A 27,725-nucleotide genomic window follows, 5' to 3' on the forward strand; every position below is an offset into this window, starting at 1 on the left:
AGATGACATGACTGGACAGGAAATATTGATTCTGCTTGCTCTTGTTACAATTTCATGTTAAAGAGCTACCACTGTTATGCTGCTATCATATTTTTAAAAACTGCCATAAAATTTCCATCACAAAAGTTTTTTGGTGCCAATATATACACTAATTTAAAAGCCAGCACAGTGGTTAGCACAGCTACCTCACAGCATCAGGGACCCGCGTTCGATTCCCAGCTTGGGTGACTGTGGAGTTTGCACATTCGCCCTGTGTCTGCGTGGGTTTCCTCTGGGTGCTCCAGTTTCCTCCCACACTTCAAAGATGTGCAGATTAGGTTAAGTGCATTGGCCATGCTAAATTCTTCCTCAGTGTACTCACATAGGTGTCGGAGTGCAGCATCTAGGGGATTTTCACAGTATTTTCATTGCAGTGTGAGTGTAAGTCTACTTGTGACTAATAAATACACTTTAATTTATGAGTATTGCTTTAAACAGGTCACCTGTGACAATCAACATTATTTGTGTTCTGCTATTCCATCTTACAACCCATATAAAATGAGGATTGGAGAATTAAAAAAAACTTTTTTTTCCCAGTTGGTGACAATTTGGCAAATGAACAATCAATTTCATTAATCTAATGGATTCTGTCTTGGAGACTGCAGGGACTGCACCACAGACTGCTGAAGTGATCCAAAGTGGTCAGTTTGATAGCAATGAGTTTTATACAAAAAAAGTCTAAATAAAACTTAATTAAAAATTCGGTTATGGCACTTGCAACTGTTCTCAAAATAGTTTAAAAGTCTGATCATCCAATTAGCGCCAATCTCTCAATGACAGTTCAAATTACTTTGCTTCATGTTTCTATTTTATAGAAAATCATGGAATTCCTTCCATTCACATGAAAAAATAATGAAAATGAGATTGGAACCCCCTAAATTTGTCAGTATGTATACTTTCACTTACAAATTATATTCCACACTTATCATTAACTCTTTAATGATAGTGATACACAGAGGGATCAGGGAGTACAGGTCCACAGATGCTTAAAAGTGGCAGCAAAGGTGGAAGAGGTGGTGAAGGAAACAAATGGCATGCTTGCCTTTATCGGACGGGACAGCGAGTATAAAAATTGGGAAATTATGTTACAGTTATATAAAGCGTTGGTTGGGCCGTATTTGGAATACTGTGTTCAATTCTGGTCTCCACACTATTAGGAGGATGTGGAGACTTTGGACAGAAATGTTGCCTGATATGGAGAGTATTAACTATGAGGAGAGATTGAATAAACTGCGATTGTCCTCCCTGGAAAGATGGAGGTTGAGGGGCGATCTAATAGAAGTTTATAAAATTATGACAGGTATAGACAGATAGGGTGAACAGTTGGAAGCTTTTTCCCAGGGCATAAATGACAATTACAAGAGGGCACAAGTTCAAGATAAGAGGGGCAAGGTTCAGTGGAGATGTGTGGGGGAAGTTTTTTTTTTACGCAGAGGGTGGTGGGAACAGGAACGCTCTGCCAAATGAGGTGGTTAAGGCAATTATGTTAGCCACATTTAAGATTAATCTTGATAGACATATGAACAAATGGGGGATAGAGGATATAAGTGGTTGGTCTAGATAAGTAAACATGATCGGCGCAAGCTTGGAGGGCCTAAGGGTCTGTTCCTGTGCTGTACTGTTCTTTAACATGGAGGCACTTGTCATACAAGGATACCTTAATCAGAACTTGATAAAGATTTTAAATGGAATTTGATTTGGAAATTTCAACGCAGTGATGGGAATTTCAGTTCAACCCAAGTTTAATCCAAATGTTTAACACACCTGTGTCACATTCCTTTATTACATTAAGCTGGCATTCGCTCATTTATTTTCAATAGGTTAACACTAGTTTAAAAATAAGGTGCAAAGGAACTATCAGCAGCATTAAGCATTTGGATGTACCCATATATTATATAGTTCATGTGCAGCATGGAAATTTTTGATGGGGTTGGCACCAAAAGCAGTGCACTAAGTCACTAAGAATTCAAAACCTGCATCAGCAAAGAAAATATTACATATATTAGAAAACACTAGATCTTTTCACACGGACACATTTGCCAAGATAACTTCACAGGCATCCTAACTGAGCATTAGATTTCTTCGAATTGCAGTCAGCAATGAATAATACACTGATAAATCCAATAAAACAGATAAACTTCTTCATTCAGAATGGTTGGAATGTGTAAACTTGCTACCGTAGGAAGTGAATCAAAATGAATAATGTAGAGGCTTTGAAAAGGGAACATGAGTGAAACGGGAATATAAAGACATGTTGAAAGACCGAGATTAGGCAGATGGAATGGAAGGAGGACTCATGTGGAATAGAAACACCAGCAGAGACTAGTTCAGTTGAACTAGCTTTTTTTTTATTCATTCGTGAGGCATGGGTGTCGTTGGCTGGCCAGCATTTATTGCCCATCCCTAAAGTTCTTAGTTTAGAGACTTCAGTTTAATTCTGAGCTGTCTCTTCTGTGTAATTCCAGACAGTGTACATAGCTCAATACATTTCTTCAAACGCAATCAGGATCTTTTATCATTACAGATGGAAACTTCATCTGAACTGCACCATGAGATATTGATTTGCAATGTTTCACTTTTTTCTATTATCCTACATTTAATGAATTTACTATCAATAACATGTTACAACCCAGCATTAAAACGCTAGATCGCATTGCAACAAGTGTGTTGTTATGCAAAGGGCGGCATGGTGGCACAGTGGTTAGCACTGCTACCTCACAGCGCCAGGGATCCGGGTTCAATTACCAGCTTGGGTCACTTTGAGTTTACACATTCTCCCCGTGTCTGCGCAGGTTTTGTCCGGGTGCTCCAGTTCCCTCTCACAGTCTGAAATACATGCTGGTTAGGTGTACTGACCCGAACAGGCGATGGAGTGTGGCGATTAGTGAAATTTCACAGTAACTTCGTTGCAGTGTTAATGTAAGCCTTACTTGTGATCAATAAATAAACCTTGCTTTAACAATGTAGTGCAGGTACCAATCTGCAAGCTCTGTCAACACACTGTCATCATTTTATATAAAGTACGGGTTCATCTCCCACACAATTGCTAACAGTGAGTCAAAAGATGCATGGTTTGATAACCAAAGGACTATTATCAGCAAAATGCAATGGAGAGGGGTTTATAGGGTGATGCTGCCTGACCTCTAGCAGTTACTGTTTGTGCTTCATATTGTCAGCATCTGTGTTACTTTGCTTTTTAATACTGTGTCCAATACCATTTATTTGAATTAAGAACTCTCCACCGGCAGCATTTCTTTTTGAAAGGAATTCTTAATAGAGAGCTGGAGGAATGAGAAGGCACCCTCTGTGCCAGTGTGCAATATATTGTTGGAATCATCACATCAAACCTGAAGAAATTCATGGTTTTGGACAGGATTGGACACTCACGCACCCAAATATGAAAAAAATTATAACCAGTATTCTGCCAGAGAAAATACAACTTCTAAGTCTTAATGTTCAAAAAGCATGAAATAATGGCATATGGCAGTGCTTTTCTGCCAACTTACTAACGAATGTTCCAACTTACTTTAACTTCAATGAAGTCAGGTTTCCCAATCTCGATCAGGTCAGCATAAGATCGAAGTTCATCCACATTCCAGGCCTTTACCAGAGTTAGCCTATATACTGTGCGTTGTTTCTGCAAGATCACAGATAAAGAATATAATTTAAGACACAGAATTTTCCATCAGAATCTGGCAAAAAAAAAATTCTTCTCTATATTTCACTTTGAAGAAATTAGTTTTGTCATGCCCTACAGTATCAAATAAATCCGTGTCTATGCTTGCATACAAATCTTGGTAAAAGATTCATGGGACTCGCATGGAATAGAAACACCAGCAGAGACTAGTGCAGTTGAATTAGCTTTTTATTTATTTGTGAGGCATGGGTTTTGTTGGCTGGCCAGCATTTATTGCCCATCCCTAAAGTTCTTAGTTTCGAGTTCTTTAGTTTAATTTTTTTTAGTCATTCAAGGGCATTGCTGGCTATGGCAGCATTTATTGACCATCCCTAATTGCCCTTGAGAAAGTGATGGTGAGCTGCCTTCTTGAACCACTGTCCACTTACAACCAAAGTACTGTTACAAAACAAGTGTCAGGATTTTGACCCAGAGACAGAGATGGAATGGCGATATATTTATGTCAGGGTAGCGAGCGGTTTGGTGGGAAACTTTCAGGTGGTGGTGTTCCCAGGTATCCACTGCCCTTGCCCTTCTAGATGGTAGTGTACATGGGTTTGGAAGGTGCTGTCTAAGGAGTCTTGCTGAGTTCCTGCAGTGCATCGTGTCAATGGTACATTCCGCGGCCATGGTGCATCGCTGATGGAAAAAAGAATCAATGTTTGTGAATGTGGTGCCAATCAAACAGCTGATTTGTCCTGATGGTGTCAAGTTTCTTGAGTATTGCTGGAGCTGCACTCATGTAGGCAAGTACAGAGTATTCAATTATACTCCATGCTTGTGCTTTGTAGATTGTAAACAGGCTTGTGGATTTAGAAGGCAAGTTATTTGCTGCAGGATTCTCACCCCTAAACTAATCCTGTAGCTTCACTATTAACATGACTGCTCCAATTCAGCTTCTGATCAATGGCAACCCCCCAGGATGTTAAAAGTGGGGGGTGTTCAGTGATAATAACATCATTCAGTGTTGAGGATCAGTGGTTAGATTTTCTTGCTGAAGATGGTCATTATCTGACACTTTTATGGCGTGAATGTTACTTGCCACTTTTCAGCCTAAGCCTGGACTTGGAGAACTTCAGCATCTGAGGAGTCATGGTTGGTGCTGAATATTGTGCTGAAATGATGTGGAGATGCCGGCATTGGACTGGGGTAAACACAGTAAGAAGTCTCACAACACAAGGTTCATTGTGTTGAACACGTGAACATCCCCACTTCTGACCCTATGATGGAAGAAAGATCATCGATAAGACAGCTATAGATGGTTGGACCTAGAACACTACCCTGAGGAAGTCCTGATGTGATGTCCTAGGGCTGAGATGACTGACCGCCAACAACCACAACCATTTCCTTTTTGGTGGGTATGATTCCAACAAGTAGAGAGTTTCCCCTCAATGCTCCTTGACATCACACTCAGCCAAATGCTGCCTTAAACGTTATTGGAGTTATTGCCCCCTCCATCACATTACAGATGATCAAGAGAGGACTGATGGGGCAGTGGGTTGGATTTGTCTTGTTGTGTGTATAGGACATACTAGGTGAATTTTTTACATTACTGGCTAGGAGCTAGCGTTGTAGCTGTACTGGAACAGCTTGGCTAGGGACACAGCAGCTCTGGAACAGAAGTTTCCAGTACTAATTGGGTGTGTGTGTGTGTGTGTGTGCATGCGCTTTTGGGGGGGGGGGGGGGGGGGGGGGGGGTTGGTGAGCAGCAGGGCCGGGGGCCACGCAAGTACTCAAGTTTTGACACAGAAGTAAAAGCCAGCAAACACACTCAATATCTTTCTCTCTGTTGAAGGCAGCCCTGTCAGCAAGGACTGTAGCTGTAAAGTGAACTGGAGAGCTTCTCTGCTAAACTGCAGAACACTGGAATCACAAAACGAACTATTTGTCTGCTGAAATCAACTCTACTGGAACTTCGAAACAGAATATTCACCTACTTCAGTCAGCTCTACTGGAATCTCGAATAGCAATGCTCAATTCTCCTCTTCTCACAAGTCGAGGACTGTACCATATACCTTTTTTATATTTATTTACTTAACTCCATTCCTGCTTCTGACCTGTGTGAATGTATATGCAGATGTTTTACCATTTTCCTGCCTTTAGTAATTAATAGTTTATCTTTAACTCAAGAAGGCCTGGTTAAATCGGTTCCAATTAAAACATAAACATTGGGAAAAAGGTATCTGTGAAGAGAGATGCTTTCTGGATCACACCTTGTTGCAACCAACAGAGGGAGTTGAAGAAAGCCAGGGAGCTAGTTCATCCCAAACCCCCACCACCCCCCCCCCCCCAACCTGGGATTGTAGCAATTTGGTGGTATCCTAGTTGAACAGTGACAAAATGAGAGGTTTTACCTGGATCAACAACTTTGGGGAACACCGCCTGGAGTTGGGTCATAACCAATCTCATACTGTTGTCAGGGAGAGACATAGAATTGGGTAGCTAAAGAACAGAGTTTGGAATGGGGACCAAAGCTTCAGTCTACCCAATATTTAATTGGAGTAAATTTCTGCTCATCTGATCCCTGATTTCAGGTAAGTGTTTTGATAATTAAGCAACAGCAAAGGAGTCAAGAGAGGTAATGGTGAGGGAGAACTGGGTGTCACCAGCATACATGTGAAAACTAATGCCGTGCTTTTGAACGAGCAGCATGTGGTTGAGAAAAAGGGAGCAAGCCACAGCCAGATCCTTGAGATACACAAGAAATATGATGGTTCAAGTAGATAAGAATGGAACCAGGTGATGACTGTTCTCTCAGCTGGAAAGACATTCGAAGAGGATGGTGTGAACAACTGTGTTAAAGGCAGCGGAACGGCAAGGGCGAGGAAGCAGTTTACCTTTGTCACAGTGACACAGGATGGAAATTTGATAAAAGCTGTTTTGGTAGTGTGGTAGGAATGAAATGTGATTGGAAGGATTCAAAAATGGAGTTCATAGAAAGATGCAGATTTGGCAGGAGGTACAATATTCAAGGAAGCTTGGAAATGGGACAGTAGGGTGGTGGGGTCAAGGGTTGGTGTTCTTGAGAAGGGTAATGACAAATGATTTAACTGACAAAGGAAAAATACCTGAAGACAGAGAACTGTTTACAACATTGGCTAGCAGAAGGGGTCCATAATTGAGTTGAATAGGGTCGAGACCAGGAGATGAATTGTGGACAAGGTGAGCTCAGAGAAGGCATATGGGGAAATCACTGAGGAACTAAGGCTCAGGTAGTTGGGAACTTTAATCAGTCAGATAGTGGAAGGAGGGATGCAGCTGAGGCAACTGATTGGTTGGTCTCAATCTTTGTGACATATTGTTGAAGCTCACCTCCATGGGGAGGAGATGGGCCAAGGCCTTTAACAAGATGGTTTGTGGTAGAGAAAAGACAGGTTTACTTTTGCATTCCAGAATGATTCTGGAACAGCTTTAGTAGAAAAGAGCAGGATCTGATAGTGCTTCACGTAGTCCCGTCAGACCTGGCAGTGGATGGCTAAACTAGTTGTCTACCACATTTTTTCAAGTCTGCATTCTTTCGGCTTAAGGGGAATGTTTAAAAATTCAGCTTTATTCTATGGGTGGTTAGTATGTCTGACTGGAATGCAGCTCAGATGCTAGGACAGCAGGATGATTATTCATCTCAGCCTTACAAGTATTTATTTTGAGTAGAGTTCATGGACTTATGTTTACTTTAGTTACCCTGGGATTTCTGATTAGAATGTCCAACAGGGTAATGTGATGATGTTGTTTACGTGCAATCCTAGATCTGCAGCAGAGGAAAAAACCCTTTGCAGTAAACAGTTTAGTTTGTAGCTGAAGCCTGATTAAAGTTACGAGGATTTTGCACGTTTCTGGAACTCTATCTCTCTTTGAAAGCTTCAATGCTGTCAACACTCACTAAAGCAAGTATATCTATAGTTGCCAACTGTATTTGACGTGGCACTTAAGTCTGTAAAAGGAATGTTGCTTACTTAGAACCAAAACAATGATAAAGTTGTTTCCTTCTCATTTTCAAATATTGTTCATATTTAAACTGTGTTATTAAATAAAGTTTGTTTTACAATAAAAGAATTCCAATTTGCCAGTGGAATCATTCCTGGAAGGAAGTATTCTTTCCTTACATTTATGCCAAAATAGAAAAAAATATTAGGGTGTAGTCTGGCTTCCTAATGTAACTTGAGGCTCTGGTCTAGAACCCTAACAAGGGGAATGTAACTGGAGGAACAGCCAGAGTGAGAGTAATGTGTACAGTTTTGACCCTAAATTTAAGGATGGATGTACTTGCAATAAAGGCAGTACAGTGAAGGCTCATTAGAATCTGGGATGAGAGTGTTGTTCTAGGAGGAGAGGCCTTCAATAAATTGGGCCTACATTCCCTGCAGGTCACTAGAATGAGAGGTGATCGCATTGGAACATACAGATTGTTAAGGGGCTTGACAGAGTTGACAGAAATGATTTCCACTGGATTGGTAGTTCGCGAAGTGGGAGGTGTGGGCAAATGTTCAGGATAAGGGGTTAATCATTTAAGACTGAGATGAGGAGAAATTTCTTCACTCAAAGGGGTATGAATCTTTGTTATTCTATACTCCAGAGTGCTGTGGATGCTCCATCATTGATTATATTTATGACTGGAATAGACAGAATTTTGGTCTTTTGGGGAATTAATGGATATGAGGAGCAGGCAGGAAAGTGGGGATAAAACACAAAACCAGCCAAGATTGTACTGAATGGACACCTATCTCTTGCATTCTTGTGCAATGCTTTTATTAGAGCTCGGACATCAAAAGTAGAGGTTAGGACGCGGTTGAGCAAATCTGTAGCTGCAGAAATATTGTGATGAACAGAGAGCCAAAGGCCAGACAGCTTGAAAGTACAGTTGTTTAATTGAAGTGTTTGGGGATTGATAAGATTATGGGCGATAGCATATTGGATTTAATTCAGGATAAAATGTGGACAGATTTTGAATATGTTGGGGTTTCTGAAGGCAGTAGCTCAGGAGGATTGTAAAAAGAGCATCAGAGAAGTCAAACTTGGAGTTAGCCCAAAAAAAATGCAGAAAAAGGTGATGTTTAATGTTGCAAAGAGATGCTCTTGGTGATGGATAGAAGACAAGGTGTGAAGCTCAGCTCAGACAATTCACACCTACAAGTTTGTACAGTCAGTTTAAGGAAGCTCGCCTTCAACGAGGGCGATCGAATCAGGAACTTGGGTTCTCAGCTTTTGGCAGCAGGCAAATAGGATGAATTCAGTCCTCTGATATGATGTTGCTGAAAGAACCACACCGACTCCCGCCGACTATGGCAAGGTCTGCAAGACATAACAGGCTACAACTCGGCGGCATGTAAAATCACCGACTTCAACGCACCCTTTTCTGATGAGCTCAGTGCATTCTATGCCTGTTTTGAGCAAGAGGTCAGCAAGAGCATGCCCTCCACCCTGGATGAACCTGTATCTGAGGTCACCATTGCAGATGTCAGAATAGCTTTCTTGAAGGTCAATCCAAGGAAAGCAATTAGCCCAGATGGGGTACCCGGACGAGTACTCAGATCCTGCGCAGATCAGCTGGCAAGAGTATTCACAGATGTCTTCAACCTGTGTTTTTAAAAGAATCTGAGGTCCCAATCTGCTTCAAGAAGACAGTACCCAAGAAAAACCAAGCAGATGTGTCTTAATGACTATCAGCCAGTGGCTCTGATATCCATCATTATGAAGTGCTTTGAATGGTTAGTCATAGCACAAAATCAATTCCAGCCTCCCAGACTACCTGGATCCACTACAGTTGCCTACTGCCACAATAGTCCACAGTAGACGCCATTTTCCTGGCCCTGCACTCAATCCTGGAACACCTAGATAACAAGGACACTACGTCAGACTCCTATTTATTACTAAGTTCAGCCTTCAATATTATTATTCCCACAAAACTCATCTCCAAGCTCAATGGCCGGGGCCTCGGCACCCCCCTCTGTGACTGGATACTGAACTTCCTAACTCACAGACTACAATCAGTAAGGATAGGCAACAACACCTCCTCCATGATCATCCTCAACACCAGTGCCCCACAGGCTGTGTTCTCACCCCTCTACTATACTCCTTATACACCTAAGACTGTGCAGTCAAATTCCCCTCCAATTCAATTTTCAAGTTTGCTGACGACACCACCATAGGTGGTCGGATCTCAAACAATGACGAGACACAGTACAGAAATGAGGTAGAGAATCTGATGAACTGGTTCGGCAACAATAATCTCTCCCTCAATGTCAACAAAATGAAGAAAATTGTCATCGATTTCAGGAAATGTAAAGGAGAACATGCCCCTGTCTACATCAATGGGGATGAAGTAGAAAGGGGTGAGAGCTTCAAGATTTTAGGTGTCCAGATCACCAACAACTGTCCTCGCCCCACCCCCAGGCTGACACTACAGTTAAGAAAACTCACCAACACCTCTACTTTCTCAGAAGACTAAGGAAATTTGGCATGTCAGTTACAACTCTCACCAACCTTTATAGATGCACTAAAGAAAGCATTCTTTCTGGTTGTTTCACAGCTTGGTATGGCTCCTGCTCTGCCCAAGACCGCAAGGAACTACAAAAGGTCGTGAATGTAGCCCAATCCATCACACAGCCTCCCATCCATTAACTCCGTTTACACTTCCCACTGCCTTAGTGAAGCAGCCAGCATAAATAAGGACACCACGATCCGGGACATTCTCTCTTCCATCTTCTTCCTTTTGGAAAAAGATTTAAGTCTGAGATCATGTACCAACCCACTCAAGAACAGCTTCTTCCCTGCTACTGTTAGATTTTTGAAAAGACTTACCTTGCATTATGTTGATATTTCTCTACACCCTAGCTATGACTGTAACACTACATTCTGCACTCTCTCGTTTCCTTCTCTATGAATGGTATGTTTTGTCTGTACAGAGCATGAGATACAATACTTTTCACTGTATATGACAATAATAAATCAAAACAAATCTTTTCCACAATGTAACGTTGAACAAGCAACATCAGCATTGTGTTGGCTATGAAGTTGAAGGTGGTACAGAGAAGATACACATGGATGTTTTCAGAACATTTGCAGAGACAGTCCCTTTCTAATGGGTAACTTTAGCAGGGCAGCAAACAGAACAAGAAAAGAACCAGGTCTAAAACTTTGGTATATTTTCAAGGTGACCTTGCAGAAGATAAGATTTGGGGATCATATCAAGAGGGAAGGCAAAAACCAACAGATCATAAAGTATTTTCATAAAAAAAGACGTGACACCTGAAAACACTGGTTTCTATTTGTGGAGGGCAGGATGGTTGAATTTGACCTTGTAGTGTTTGGATTTTTGGGCAATTACTCTGAGTTAAAGAGGGTTGTGGGTGAGCTTCAGATCCTGCAGTGAAATGAAAGTGGGGTGGAGCTTACATTAAAAGGGGATCCTTACAGTGGTATTGGTACTCAGCGTGGGGGTTGGTTGGGGGAGGGAAAGTTGGAACTGATATGGGGGGAGGGGATTGTCAGACCGTATAATACCAGAAAGGCTAGACCATTCCGGGGTGGGCGGTGGCTGCAGCAAATGAAGAGTTGGTGAGCCTCACTGAGAGGAGGGTGGGTTAGTGGACAATGCTGCTGGTGGGATAGGCATACCTTGATGTGGTAGAATTGGGCATCACAGCATGGGTGTGATGGTTTCAATAAAATAGTGTCAGGTAGGGGCAAAAGCCAGATGTGGAGATAAGCTTGTTGGGCCTGGGAAAAACACTGATGCCCCTCTTAGCCCACAAGCAGGCACTTGACCTCCTTTTAATTGCTGGGTTTCCCTCTGCGTGTTAAAAATAAAATGCAACTAAAATAGAAGTGGCAATTTAAAATTTATGAGAATAGCAATTAAGGATCTTCACCTTTCAGATAAAGCATCTTAACAAAAAGGTAAGTTTGGAGAGATTAGAGCTATATTCTCTTGAATTGAAGAGAGATGGGGGGGGCGGTTGGGGGGTGCTTAAAGATGTTCAAAACGATAAAATGAATAATCAAAGATAAACACTGATGGATCTACCAATGAAAATGATCCAAGAGGCCATCATCTGAAAAGGATGCAGAGGTGCAGAAAAGTTCAAGTTTATTTATTAGTCACAAACAGGCTTATGCAATGAAGTCACTCTGATAATCCCCTAGTCACCACACTCCGGCGCCTGTTTGGGTACAGTGAGGGAGAATTTATCATGGCCAATGCACCTAACCAGCACATCTTTCGGACTGTGGAAGGAAACCGGAGCACATGGGGGAAACCCACGCAGACACAGAGAGAATGTGCAGACTCAGCACAGACAGTGACCCATACCATGAATCGAACACAGATCCCTGACGCTGTGAGGCAGCAGTGCTAACCACTGTGCCCCCATGCCATCCCAAAGCTTAGAACAAACATTTTCATGAGCTGTTTTGGAATCTGAGATTTTTTCTTACAGTTGCTATTAATGTTTTGGTTATTACAGACTAGGAAAAGGTATATTGTACCTGGTACAGGATAATTACTTCAGGAAAAACAAAAAAAAGGTTATAGGGAGAAAAAAGGGCAAAGCAAATCAAGCTCGAGTCTCAATTCAGTTAAAGCCTGAAGAGTCGAATGGTTGTCTCTTGCGTTTAAAGCTGTTTCTAAGTTACATACGTTCAGTACATGTCATAAGTTCAAAAAGTAACAATCAATACTCAGTTACAATCCTTACAGCACTCATTCAAAAGAGCAGAAACCTTGGCAGGAGTTGAGGCAGGCTTTTACTTTCCAACGCAAGTAATCAAATTAGTAAAACACAAAACATTTTATATGCAAGCTCTTCAATTATGCTATAATTCACAGTTGAACTTTCTATATTAAACAATCATAAATTTTTAAGCAGCCAGAGTATTCCATTAGAGACATTTGTTAACTTTTAGGCTGAACTTAACACATTTTCCACATCAGCTCCCATCCCATCCTATGTCCAGTAGTTTTTGATTTATCATACTCCAGACAAAGTTTTGCTCAACTAGTTTAATTTATTTATTATCTCAAATAGGCTTATATTAACATTGCGATGAAGGTACTGTGAAAATCTCCTAATCACCACACTCCAACGCCTGTTCAGGTACACTAAGGGAGAATTTAGCATGGCCAATGCACCTAATCAGCACATCTTGTGGACTGTGGGAGGAAACCGGAGCACTAGTTAGCAGCATTTTCCCATTGCACCCAATCCCAACACACTGAATTCAAAATCTTCATCATTTTCAAGTCTGATCCATTCATCTTTGCAACATTTTACAAGGAATGGTTATATACAGATATAAAACACAAAGATAAATAAACGATCCGAACTTCAATTCACTTCAGAAATCAAGGGATTTGGGGAGCCTGCAGGAAAGTGGAGTCGAAGCAGAAGGTCAGCCTTCATCATATTGAATATCGAAGCAGACTCGAGGGGACATTTGGTCGACTTCTGCTCCTATTGGTTATACTATAGGAAATACAATACCAAAAAGCGTAGATGACAAAGTAATAGGGAGCACTTACCTATGCAAAGGACTGCAAGTAAATTCTAGAGGATGTGGTTAGGCGAGGACATTGATGTCAAATTAACTCAAATAAGGAAAAAGTGAGCTGATCCATTGGGAGGAAGAGTCAGAAGAAGAATATAAAACTAGATAGTAAAATTTTAAAACTAAGCAAAGGAGCTAGCAAATGTCAGATTTCAGATTCATACATATTTAACGATGGGAAGAGAAACCAGTAAGGCTGTTTAAAACGCAAAGCAGATCTAATGTTTATGGACCAGGGCAAAAATAAAGAGATAGCTCCTTTAGGGAGGCGGTGGCGCAGTACCGTCACTGAACTAGTAATCCAGGGAACCACAGTAATGATCTGGGGACCCAGTTTCGAATCCCACCATGGCAGGTGGTGAAATTTTAATTCCTTTGAAAATATCTAGAACTAAAAATCTAATGATGGCCATGAATCCATTGTTGGTTGCTTTAATAATCATCTGGTTCACTAACATTCTTTTGGGAAGAAAATCTGCATCCTTACCTGGTCTGATTTACATATGACTCCAGACCCACAACAATGTGGTTGACTCTTAAATGCCTTTTGAAATGACCTGGCAAACCACACAAGTCAAGAGCAAATAGGGATGAGTAATAAATTCTGGCCCAGCTAGCAATGCCCACATCCTTGAATGAATAAAGAAGTCTCGTGGCATCAGTTCAAACATGGGCGAGAAAATCTCCTGCTATTACCACCTACTATTCCACCCTCAGCTGATGAATCAGTACTCCTCCATGTTGAACGCCACATGGAGAAAGCACTGAGGTGGCAATGTATTCTAGGTGAGGGACTATAATGTCCATCACCAAGACGGCTCGGTAGCACCACTACTGGTCTAGACCTAAAGGACACAGTTGCTAGATGGAGTCTACAGCAGATGGTTGTGGGAACCAAGAGAGAAGAACTACTTGGCCTCATCCTCATCAATCTGCCTGTCGCAAATGCATCTGTCTTCATCAGTATTGGTAGGAGTGATCATCACTTTCTTGAAGAGATGAAGCCCAGAGACTGATGTCTGAGAGGGAGTATATGCTAGAATGGTTGGGAAGGTTTTAACCTAAAAGGGCAGGAGGATTAGGAACCTATATCAAGAAACAGCTGATGGCATTGGATACTGCTAAGGCTATGGGCCCTAACAACACACTTAGGAAATCCAGTAGAGTATTCAAAATTATGAAGATTTCTGTTGTGCTAGATTGAGTAACACCATTGTCACTAATAGGTGTGTTGGTAATTAGAGTATAACTTCAAGATAAAAACCTGGAAACAAAAACAAATGCAGACAAGAGTTTTTTTGACGTGGACGTGCTTCTTAGGATTTAGTGATATACCAGAAGTTGTGGTGGAAGTTGAGTGAATATCTGCTCTTAAAAAAAATTGATAAACACATTTCTTTGAAATTTAAAATGCATTTTGTGTGCTTCATGATAGGAAAAGTGAAAGGAAATTTACTGTACTTTGTGAAAACTGTTCTCTGTTCATTTACACATTACATGCCAATTTACAATTGGCCTCATCATACTAGTTTAGTCTGTCTTTTGTGAATTAGGAGAAGTACATGCAAGATCACCCTACTGAAGGTATTCCATAATACGTAGCGGTTATAATGTCCATTTACAAGATCCTAACTATTAATTAAGCACAGATTCAAAGTCTTATCTCAACCCTATTTAGGGCAGTCCAAACACAACTAAATCTACCCTATTCTGTTTACCCGATGGGGAATGCAAGCACTCCCTCAAGGGCACACCCTAGTTACCCAAATCAAGAAAGCTGAGATGCAAGTTGACTGGACCAAGGGTTATGATCCTCAAGAATGCACAGCTGTATTGTTGCATTTTAGCTAAAAATCATACAGCTTAGCACCTCAGGATTTCAGCCACCTGGTCAGACCTGAAGTAGCCTGCTAGATAGAAATAGTCTGAGCCCCATCACTTGAAATCCTCAGGATCCACCTATATATTATTTCCATTTATATATTTGTTATCATCAAGCTTTTCTTTAAAGAAGAAGAATAGCTTAATAGCAGGTTTTGTCTGGTTAACTAGTACTAACCGTATAAATGTTGACAGAATGTGGATGCTGGTCTGTGATGCTGACACAATCAAAGCGGAAGAGGGATGAATCTCAGTCCCTCGTGTGCTTATTCTGGTGTTACTAACAAGCTACGTCAATTGTCCAATCAGCAACAGTGCCCAAAAATATTGTCAAGTTGCCTTACATAATGGAGTCTGCCATTTAGTTTCAAATTTGCATTGCCAGATGTAACCTTAAAGTCAATCCAATCCCAAGAGATTCTGCTTCCCTCCCACTCCAACCAAAGACAACCAAATCCGAGATGACACAGTAAAGATAAATGCAGAGCATTACAGGAAATACAGTTCTGGCAGCAGGACAATCAGGTCTACGTTATGACTTACAAAGACACTTAGGACTGACACCAGGGAATAGTTCTTCTCATAAGGGATGGTGAAAAAATGGCATTATTTAAAATATACGGCACAGAAACAGGCCAGTCAGCCCAAAGAATCCATGCTGGCATTTGGCTTCAGTTGAACTTTCTCATCGTTCCTTGTCGAAATCTTAACCATCAATTCTCTTCTCTCTTTTATGATTGCATTTAGGGAGAAACAACAAACCGATACTATCCGGCTTCAACCACTCCCTATGGTAGTTAGTTCTACATTCTTACTATTCTTTAAATGCTTGATGGCTATCTTATATTAGTGGCCTCTAGATTACGCTATTTCTTAAAAGTAGGAAACATTATCTTTGTAGGCATTCAATCAAAACCATTCATAATTTTAAAGACCTCTATTAGCTCAGCCTGCCGCCATATTTTATCTTGAGAAATGTGACCCAGCCTCTCATCCTTTCCTGACATGCATACACTTGTGTTTCTGGAATCAACCTTGTACATCATGATGGTATGGTACAGAAACAAAATCTTTTCTCACATCACATAAGAAACTTGGTGAGGTACAATCCAATATGAGCCATGTCGTTTTCCTTATGTAACCTTGCAATCAACGATTAACAAAAATGTACCTAGACTCAGTTGGAACTCATGTTCACTGCTCCAACATGTTGAATTTTCAAAGTTCCAAAATAGCTAATTGTTCAAATTTGTTAATCATTTTCGTCAATAATAATTCTTCCAAAATTCAGAAAATAGGACAGCAGACTATTGCATACAAAAGTAGTCGATAAATCCCATGAACCTGGCCTTGTTGCAAAATGGACAGTTTTGTGATGCTAAATGCAGTTCCATGGTTTCTTTGTAAAAACCATATTACATACATGCCACCTGAACAATTAAATATCTAAAGTTCCTCTACGACTTTTCCTAATATGTGCACTTTTAAATACATGAAGTTAAAGATTATTTATTAGTCACAAGTAGACTTACTTTAACACTGCAATGAAGTTACTGTGAAAATCTTCTGGACTCCAGCATCTGTTCGGTACTGTGAGGTAGAATTTAGCATGGCTGATGCACACAAACAGCACATCTTTCGGACTATAGGAGAAAACTAGAGCACCCGGAGGAAATCCATGCAGACAAGGGGAGAACGTGCAGAATCTGCACAGCCAGTGATCAAGTTGGGAATCAATGCATGTCAGGAAAGGATGAGAGGCTGGGTCACATTTCTCAAGATAAAATATGGCGGCAGGCTGAGCTAATAGAGGTCTTTAAAATTATGAATGGTTTTGATTGAATGCCTACAAAGATAATGTTTCCTACTTTTAAGAAACAGGTTCCTGGCACTGTGAGGCAGCAGTGCTAACCATGCCATCCACATGATAGCAGTACCGCAGCTTTTCAAGTGAATGGATCCATTGAGGGGATACTAAGGTTGCCACTTCGGTTTGTATGGCTTGCACATAAATTCAACAATTGGCTAAGGAAGCCAAAGCAAAGAAAGAAATATGGTTAAGAGTCTGCTTCAAAGCAAAATGAAGCCTCTGATCTTTTTTCCAGTGCATTACTTAATTTTGGTTTCATTTAATTGCTGTGCTGCTTCCTACTTCACATGGACCACACACAGCTGTTTGTTCCTTCTAAGTTGTCATGATTTTTTTAATCTCAGAGTAATGAATACAAAAGACAGCAAAAGACTGAGAGTGAGATTCCCCAGCCTCCCAACCACAGTTTTCCCACTGGTGGCACGTCGTTTGTTAGCAGCAGGATTCTCTGGTCTCACTGCTGTCAATGGGAAGTGCGCTGCCATCAGGACCAGAGAACCCCGCCGGTGTGAACGGCTGGAGAATTCCGGCCAGACTGTTTCTTATTGAAATCTTCTTTAGGCACTTTCTGCAAGCCTTATTTTTATTGCTTAAACAGGGATGATGGGTAAAGATGTAAGATGCAAGACTGAAATACACTATGGCATCAACTTACCCTTGACCAGAAAGTTAAAAAACACAATGGTGATTGAAGTAATCAACCTAATGACAGACTGCAGATTAATATTCTCCACATCTTCAGGTGTTAAATAGATCTGATTTCTTTTTAATGAAAACTCTAAGTTACAAAAAAAAGGTACGTACAACTATAAAGAACTGCTTAGTGCCATATCTTGGTGAATACAGATTATTTTTGCTAGATCTTGTCATTATGCAGTCCATTTCAATAAAAGGTTTGACTGCTGTCATGTGAGTGCAGCACCAGTTTTATCAGCAGTCCTTTCCTATCAACATGTGATGTACTGCAGTGCATCCAGGATCAGGCATTTCCCAGGGCAACAACTCCTTCCAATCACATAGATGCTTTTTTGGTCAGCAGTCTTTCTAAATGTATATCTGATTTTGAAGTCCAGCTACATTTTCATTAAGTAGGTCATTTCAGTCTCAGTACAAACTCTGCAACGTTCAGTCATTTTGGAAGAAGATAACCACTTCAACACTTAGTTTAGTAACAAGCTAATAAACAGGGTCAAACTTAATAAATAGCATGGGCGTGAAATATGACTGTCAAAACTTGCAAAATATCAGCAGAATGATGTACAATCATGTCAGTGTACTAATAAGAGTTAAGTAGCTCACCAATATTCTCTCTATCGTATGGAAGGATACATGAAAGTGCTGGCTTATATTTAATATAGGACAATGTGGGTTGGGCAAATGATCATTACCTATCAAATTCACACAAGAGAAATTAACAGATATGTCAGCAGTTAAGTGATGCAATTGTTAACAGTTGCTTTGAATTGGAAAATGTTATACTCACGTACATGTTACAGAACAGTAGGACTAGGGGGCACAGCCTCAAGATAAAGGGGGGGCGGTTCAGAACGGAGTTGAGGAGGAACTTCTTCACTCAAAGGGTGGTGAATCTCTGGAATTCTCTGCCCGTTGAAGTGGTGGAGGCTGCCTCGCTAAATATTTTTAAGAAGCGGGTTGATGGGTTTTTGATAAGAGAAGGGATTAAGGGTTATGGGGAGAGGGCGGGAAAGTGGAACTGAGCCACGACAGATCAGCCATGATCTTATTGAATGGCGGGGCAGGCTCGAAGGGCCAGATGGCCTACTTCTGCTCCTATTTCTTATGTTCTTATGTTCTTATGTAGAACAGGCTGTTTTAGCCAGAGATGGGGAGAAACATTTGGAGTTTTAAAAAAGCACATAATTGCAAGGATTGGTCCACGTAAGGGGACTGGATGGTGTTCAGAATGTATCCACTGAAACTCTGAATCCAGAGTCAGAGACCACTTGTGCCATGAAAGCAAATTTTGAATATTTTACATGAACATAAATTGCTGGAAAAACTCAGCAGGACTGGCAGCATCTGTGGAAAGGGAAATGGAGTTAACATTTTGAGTCCAATATTACTCTTTCTCGGAACATAAGATGACATTGGTTCAAAGAAGAGTCACAGTGGACTCAAAAGCCCCTCGAGTCTGCACCGACACTTGAGAACCACCTAACCTGTCTACTTGGTCCCATTTACCAGCACTTGGTCCATAGCCTTGCGTGTTATGATGTGCTAAGTGCTTTGTTTTTATTTGAATATTTATTGACTCGTGCACTGAAAACATCTCATTGATTCATTTGCTCAATTTTCTTTCAAATAATGGGACACAAATGAAACCGTAGTTAAGCACATACATTTTACGGACTCATGTCAAAGACGAGTGGGTTAGATTGACTGACCATGTTAAATTGACCCTAACATCAGGGGATTAGCAGGGTAAATATGTGCAGTTACGGAATAGGACCTGGGTGGGATTGTGGTTGGTGCAGACACAATGGGCCGAAATGGCCTCCTTTTGCACTGTAGAAATTCTATGATTATAGGCAAGATACCAAAGGGTATGTTCAAACTCACTGTCAAACTAAGTTGAGCAGCCCAGGTTACTTCCAATTACCTCAAAGGAGCTGTTCCATTGTAGATTTTGTTTCTTTTTTTTAAATAAATAGTTGCATTACCTATGTTTGCACGCAGTTTAATTTTATAAATCTTTATTATATGTAACTTCGGCTTTTACACAAAATAAAACTGCTAAAGGATTCAGTGTTTGTAAAAATGGGTCTGAAGCCCACTCCTACACTTTACTGGCAGACTTTCCAATCAACTCCAGTTTTCACTGACACAGACTTGGGACTCTTAAAATTGGCCCATAATGTTCCAATTGAACATCCATATTTCAGCTCCAATCTGACCCAAAAATCAAGGCTTTATACTCTATCACAGCCAGTGTTTTAAGACGACTAGCAAGATTTTTGATACAGCATTAATATACAATAGAACTTCAAGTGGTTGAAATTCTCCTTTGATAATGGAGTAAATAAGGCAGTATGTTATACAAGGCATTTGATGTTTGGTTCCACTGCTAAAGGCAAATCCCCATCCTTCATATTCATACATTTGAATCAACTAAAGCAAGACAAGATTATTTCTATGTTGAGAGTGTGTGATCACGTTGTTTGAACATTATGACCATTTACTGAGACTGATGATGTTCAGAATTTCCTTATCAATGGAAGAGCTCAGTTTTTAAATCCTACACTTGTATATATGTTACAATTTTGAGAGTGTTTTAGGCCTTTAATTAAGTACTTATTTTTAAAGTAATCAAAGAGACTTATCAAATCAGTAATGGTGACTTTGCAAGACTAGAAATAAAATTACTTAATGGTATATATTCTGTACAAATATCATTTGCCAATTTCCTGTATTCTAATATTTATAAAACTTATCTATAATATATTGAAGGTCTTCCACATGACACTTATTTGTGCAGGTTACTCTTGCTTCCTAAGTCATGAATATTGAGTGATGCTTTTATGATGTAAAGAGACAGACAGATATACAGAGACAGGAAAATTAGATACAGAAAAGTACACACAGCAGGTATAAGAGTGTACAATCTTTTAAAACAGTTGGGGGTGTTTTTTTTTAAAATCAGTTGTTTAGAATCATAGAAAACAGTTTTATGGAATAAAAGATAGAATCTAGAATCGATTCCCAATAGAAATCTCAGAATACCATGCAATAAAAATGGAATTTGGCTTTATTCAGTCACAGTAAAGTAATCCCTCTGATAATGATCATCCAAACACCACATGCTCTAACTCATATTTCAGAATAACTTGATTAGATTAATTCACAGAATTATCTTCAGTATCTTTTATTACTTGCCTTAAAATTGTTAATGCACATCTACGACTGGCCTCAGAAGGCTTGCTTTCGAATGGATATTTTTCTCCAAAACAGCAGAAGGAAGCTTCTACTCTATGTATTCTGAGTGTATTCAATTTGCAGCAATTCTCAGGGATATCAGTGCGAGCTTGTGCTTTGAAGTCTGCCTTATCTTCTGAGAATTTTTTTTAAAGTAAGTGTTAGAACATAAGAACATAAGAAATAGGAGCAGGAGTAGGCCATCTAGCCCTTCGAGCCTACCCCGCCATTCAATAAGATCATGGCTGATCTGTCGTGGCTCAGTTCCACATTCCCGCCCTCTCCCCATAACCTTTAATCCCCTCTCTTATCAAAAACCCATCAACCTGCGTCTTAAAAATATTTAGCGAGGTAGCCTCCACCACTTCAACGGGCAGAGAATTCCAGAGATTCACCACCCTTTGAGTGAAGAAGTTCTTCCTCAACTCCATTCTGAACCCTTTATCTTGAGGCTGTGCCCCCTAGTCCTACTGTCCTTTCTGAGCGGGAAGAGTCTCTCCACCTCTATCCTATCCATCCCATTCATCATCTTATACGTCTCAATGAGATCTCCCCTCATTCTTCTAAACTCTAACAAGTACAAGCCTAGTTTATTCAGCCTCTCCTCATAGCTCAACCCCCTCAACTCCGGCATCAGCCTAGTAAACCTCCTCTGCACTCCCTCCAAGGCCAAAATATCCTTGCGTAAGTACGGCGCCCAAAACTGCACACAGTACTCCAGCTGCGGCCTCACCAATGCCCTATACAGCCGCAGCAAGACCTCCCTACTTTTATATTCAATCCCCCTCGCGATGAAGGCCAGCATCCCATTCGCCTTCCTGACCACCTGCTGCACCTGCAAGCTGGGTTTTTGCGACTCATGCACAAGGACCCCGAGGTCCCTCTGCACTGTCGCCTGCTGCAGTTTTTCGCCCCGTAAGTAATAATCCTTCCTACCATTATTCCTACCAAAGTGGACCACCTCGCACTTGCCAACATTAAATTCCATTTGCCAGTTCCTGGCCCATTCACCCAGCCTATCTAGATCCTTCTGCAGACTCTCCACACCCTCCGCACAATTTGCCATTCCACCAATCTTGGTGTCATCAGCAAATTTCGACACCATACACTCGGTTCCCTCCTCCAGATCATCTATATAAATGGTGAATAGCTGAGGCCCCAGCACCGACCCCTGGGGCACTCCACTAGTCACCAACCGCCAATCCGAATAGCACCCATTGACCCCCACTCTCTGCCTCCTATTTGACAACCAATCCTCTATCCACGCTAACACCCTACCCCCAACTCCATGTCCCCTGACCTTCTGCAATAACTTCTTGTGAGGTACCTTGCCGGCGTTGGACTGGGGTAAACACAGTAAGAAGTCTCACAACACCAGGTTAAAGTCTAACCAATTTATTTGATAGTAAACTCACAAGCTTTCGGGGTTTGACCCCGATTTTCAAAGCAGGATCGGGAGCTTTTAGAAAACAAATGCGTTGCAATTAGCAATTCGTAGAATCATAGGATCACTATAGTGCAGGAGGGGGCCATTAAGCTGCACCATTAACAATCCCATCCAGGTCTTATCCCTATAACTCCACACATTTACCCTGCTAGTCTCCCTGACACTAAGGGGCAATTTAGCATGGCCAATGCACCTAACTAGCACGTCTTTTGGACTGTGGGAGCACACAGACACAGGGAGAACACGCAGACAGTCATCCGAAGGTGGAACTGAACCCGGGTCCCTGGTGCTGTGAAGCAGCAGTGCTAACCACCATGCTGCCCTTATTTGCCCAAGTAAGGAGTTGTGGTTTATATTTGTTCCCAATGGCCCAGTTCAGAATTTCTAAAGATCCAGTTAATGCTTGGTCACCTTGACAAAGAGGTGCCACTGATATAAGGACATTGGTACATTAATAACTCACCAAGGAATTAAAAGTCAGCCATTGAAAGTGCTACCCATAAAAATCTACAACAATTGGCTTTTCATTACCTCAACCTGGGCACTTTTGTTGGGAGTGACAGGATAAACTATGCTTGGGCTGTCTGATAGGAATCTACTTTTGGCAGAGTAGCCAATTTAATTAACAATCCTACAGGCTACTGCATAGGCAAATAGAGAATTAAACTGCCAAGTTCCAATCCAGAGAGGCTAGGAAAGAGCAAAAACTTGCATGTTCAAGGTCAGTCAGGCAGTGTGGCTGAAAGGGGCAGGTAAGCCTAGGCAGTATTTCTGAAGAGAGTGTGCCTAGCCTTGGGTCAGCCCTAGTTTAATTCATCAACAGGGTGTCAAAACTCAGAGGCTGAGTTTTGTGGAGTGGCAGAAGTTCCGCTGCCACAGCAGCCAAAAGAACAATCCCAATTACTCCGGCGGCAGGGCCCAGGGAAGCAGGGTGCCAGCAGTAGCCAAGAAGGACACAGTGGTCTGCTTCCAAGAGCTGCTGCCTCGATCAGTCAGCCAGCTGCCCAGCAGTGTGAGGTGCATGCAATGCCTATTGCTGAGGCTGCAGATCCAGGGGTAAGGTACCTTAATGACTGAGTGTTCATGGGACTGGACAATGCCAGAGCCAAGTAATTGTGAGGCTGGTAAGGCACCAGCAGCTCTGTTGTCATGAAGATGGCCACTTATACCGAGGGGACTCCTCCATGGACCATGGTGTGCCGATAAAGGAATGACCCCCTCTCCATCACCACCACCTCCCCCCACAAATCCCCCATCCTTGGAAGTGTTGGGAATCTACCAGGTTTTACCCAGAAGCCTTCTCACAAAATGGCAGGCCACCCAATAAAAGCAAAATGCATTTAGAGGTTGGAAATGGCCTTTAATTAGCCACTTAAGTGGCTCATTTGCCTCCTGGCAGGCTGCAAATCTGACAGTTTGCTTGCTGCTGACAAAATATTCAGGTAGCTGCAAGAAATCAGCCACCTCCACCAATATTACCCTCCATCACACCTCTGGCACCTTCCAGCAGAATTGTTTCCAGCTATCTGGCCCCCAACCCATGGCCAAAGGAGTAGTAAAATTCTGGCCCTTGTGTTAATTAACTTGCTAACCACAACAGCAGTCTTATTTTACTTTTTTAACAGGAACAACCAAAGTTAAGCTGGTTGTGCCTTGTATATTCACATACTTGACTATAAAATTAATCATCTTAAATCCGTACTGGATGATAACTCTCTAAAGTGGAATTCAATTAAATCTCAGAAGATTGGAGAGCAGCACAAGGACACATGCTTCGGAATGCAGAATTTACTCCTCATAATACCGTTTATTTATGCGGCATATTTAACATCGCAAACATTCCAAGAAGCATCATGACAGCGTTAACAAAATTGGACAGTAAGCGACTAAGGAGATATTAGGGCATATAGCCAAAAGCTTAAGAGAAAACCGGGAATATGTAACAGTCATAAAAGAAGGAATGCAGAGATCATGGTGAATCACAGGGCTGAAGGGTGGAACAAGATCATGGGGAGGGGTTTGAAAACAAGGAAGAGAAATTTAAAGTTGAAGTATTGCCAGGAGTCAATGAAGGTCAGCGTGTGTGGGCAAACAGGACTTGGTGCAAGTTAGTGTATGGACAGCAGAGTTTTGCATGAGTTGAAACTAAGGAAGGTGGAAGATGGGAAGCTGATCCGGAGAGCTTTGGAACAGATTTGTCTGGAGGTAACAAAGGCTTTGATGAGGGTTTCAGCATCAGGTGTGTTGATGCAAGGACGTTTGCTAGGTCACGGTGATGGAGTGGATGTGTCGTAGTCATGGTGATGGCGTGGATGTGTGGCGGTCACAGTGATGGAGTGAATGTGTGGCGGTCATGGTGATAGAGTGGATGTGTGGTTGGAAGCTCATCTCAAAGTCAAACACAACACCAAAGTTGGAAACAATCTGGTTCAGTATCAAACAACTTCCCAATTTTGTCAGGGGGGGTGCGGAAGAGGGATCGGTCATAATTTTGAGGTTGTGAGCCCTTGAGGCAGCAACGCTTACTGTGGAGCTCTGATCAACATGTTAGCAATGGTGAGGCCCATTCCAATCTTTTTTTAAAAGTAGTGGGTATTGCCCAATTGACTGAGGCCTTCTTCTGGTTCCAAAAAAAGTCAGTGAAAAGGTTGGTCTTCGTTATTTAGAATTCTTGCCATTCAAACAGCTCCCTGTTCTTGTAGCCCACCCCATCTTTTCTGACAGGTCTCCACCACTCCACTCCCCTCCCCAAACAGCTCACTCACAGCAATTTAAGACTCTAAAATGGAAAAAGTTTTGGGAAGTCCTGATTTAACTACACCAACAACAACAGGGAGAGAAAACAGCAGAAACTGTTAACAAAGATTAGGAGGAAAGGGATACTTTATTAAGAGATGAAAATAAACGAGGGACAAACAAAAATACAACAATAAATAAAAAGGAACATTGGTGGACAAGAGATGGTTACCATCAGTATCAAAGGAACAGGGCTGAAATGGATTTGCTCAAACACTAAATTTGAAGAATAAAAACTGGGGAACTCCAAGCAATACTTAAAGCTTAAAATAGGCTTGTCTAACATGAGGGTGAGCTGTGGCTCCTGGAGCCAGCTGTCAAAATGTCAGTCAAACAACTAAGTTTGAATGAAAAAAATCTGCATGGAGTTGTTCTTCCAATCATAGGCTATTTCTCTTGCATGTTTGCTGCTTAGTGGGACAGAAGAAACGGAAGATTAGAGGAGCAGTGAACAGCGGTACATTCGGGGTCCGAGGAGTGTAGGTGTTGGGGAGCCTGAACGTGTCCCAGGCGGTCATGAAGGGGCCCACACAGGATGGGGCAGGGCAGCCAGAGCAAGGCTCAGGTGTGAAGAAGTGGAGCATGAAGCAGCAGGAGTGGGGCCCATTGCCATCTGAGTGAGTGAGTCATTGAAGACCGTGTGTGCGTATTTGAGGGACAATGAGTGCGTAGGATGAGAATGTAAAAGATGCTGAGAGTTTGCAGAAGGGGATAGAGTGCAAGGGGATGGAGGAAGCGTGTGTGCATGGGCAGAATGTGTCTCTAAGTTTAGCTCATCCCCAATATCAGAGTTCCCATTTACCCTCACCTGCATTGTGTACTCTCTAGAGTTTGGGATTAGAGGGTACGGGTACAGGTATTGTCAATTTATTCCCCACGAACTCAAAAACGCAGAGGCCAATTTTGGCACCCACTTTAAAGTTTTTTAAAGTGTGAATGAGGATGACTCTACGAGGACCTGAGCCCAAGAGTGGGCCAGAAATATACACACATCCTATTACACTCTAATACTCTGCTTTATTTATTACTCTCAAAATTGTTTCATTTCATACCATAGTTTGTTGTTGTAATTCTTGTTTAATGTTGCACCAAAATTTATTTTTCTGAAATTTGCCCATCAGCCCCTTGACTGAGAAATATTTTGAAACGTGGCCCCTCATGTGTAAAGATTGGACAAGAGTGGTGTAAAATGTACCTGGGAAGATTTAAGCAAGATCTCAATGACAGGCTTTAGATCTGGACTGCGATAAAATGGAGTTGGTTACAGATAAAACTCAAAAATTACTTCAAACTTGGCGTGGGAGGACAAGGACCGAACAAAATCCTCTATCTATATCATCACTCTAATAATACAAACACTCTTTTGCAATCGAGTTTTACTTAAAATTTTTAACCACAAAGCAAATGAAAATATTACAGACGCAGCGCTTTAATTACAGTTAAACACAGACACACTAAAAGAGCTAAATTTAATTAAGAACATCTGCTGTCCCCACATGGCGAATTGTTATTTATCAAAATGCTACTTTATAAGCTACTAAACTGAGAAAGTCTCATACTTATTGCACCAACAATGTTATAGGTATATTAAATTTATCTTAACTAATTAGTCTTTAAATTACCCTCTTACAGAGTTCTAACTTGCTTTTAAATTGTTACAACCCTCCTGGTGAATATTCTACTCAAGGCTACATTTCACAAATGACTGTCTTTTGTGAAACATATTCTTAATTTAACACATCACATCCCTTTACAATGTTTAATTTGTCACTGTATATTTAATCCCTCTACGAAGCTTGTCCACAACTAATGTGCAGTATAAGGAAAAATATCCAAAAATCTGTAGCTAAGACAATAAAGACTATTACAACAGCAGTCTAGAGAGAGGTCAGAATCGCTATAGAAAAGAAATTACACTGGATCATGCAAGCTCAACTCCAGAAGTGTTTAACAAGACTGGCAGGTCCATTCAAAGGTTAGAAGTATTTGCAACTATCATGACAGCACGTATAAATTCCAGCATGATGTTTCCTTTCATACATCTCAGGAAAACTGACTACATGATAATACTTCAAACAAATTTTGCTCAAACATACATTTGGGAAACACACTGATCTCAAAAAAAAGTACAATACTGCTAGTGCTGGAAATCTGAAATAAAAACAGGAAATTCTGAACGTGCTCAGCAAGCCAGGCAGCATTTGCGGACAGCAGATTTTTCAGGTTGATGACCTTTCATGGAACCAAAGAATCACACAGAAGGGGCCCTTCGGCCCATCGAGTCTGCACCGACATGTGAGGAACACCTGAACTCCCACCTAATCCCATCTACCAGCACTTAGCCCGAAGCATTTAATGTTATGATGTGCCATGTGCTCACCCAGATACTTCTTAACGTATGTGAGACAACCTGTCTCTACCACCAGCCCCCAAACAGCGCATTCCAGACAATCACCAATCTCTGGGTAAAAAGATTTTCCCTCACATGCCCCCTTAAATTTCCTGCCCCTTACCTTGAATCTATGTCCCCTCATGACTGA

General features: G+C 41.3%; 1 protein-coding gene across 1 annotated transcript in view; it reads right to left on the reverse strand.

The window, feature by feature from the left end:
* Nucleotides 1–27,725, reverse strand: part of tyw1 (tRNA-yW synthesizing protein 1 homolog (S. cerevisiae)) — a 143,118-nt gene that overhangs the window by 25,748 nt on the left and 89,645 nt on the right. The window contains exon 14 of the mRNA XM_080210647.1: nt 3,566–3,676. Within this exon, the coding sequence (XP_080066773.1) occupies nt 3,566–3,676 (111 nt within the window). The remainder of the gene's footprint in view (nt 1–3,565; nt 3,677–27,725) is intronic.

Source organism: Carcharhinus amblyrhynchos, chromosome 23 (genome assembly GCF_965287045.1).
Source record: "Carcharhinus amblyrhynchos chromosome 23, sCarAmb.v2.hapA, whole genome shotgun sequence".
In the NCBI taxonomy this organism is placed as follows: domain Eukaryota; kingdom Metazoa; phylum Chordata; class Chondrichthyes; order Carcharhiniformes; family Carcharhinidae; genus Carcharhinus; species Carcharhinus amblyrhynchos.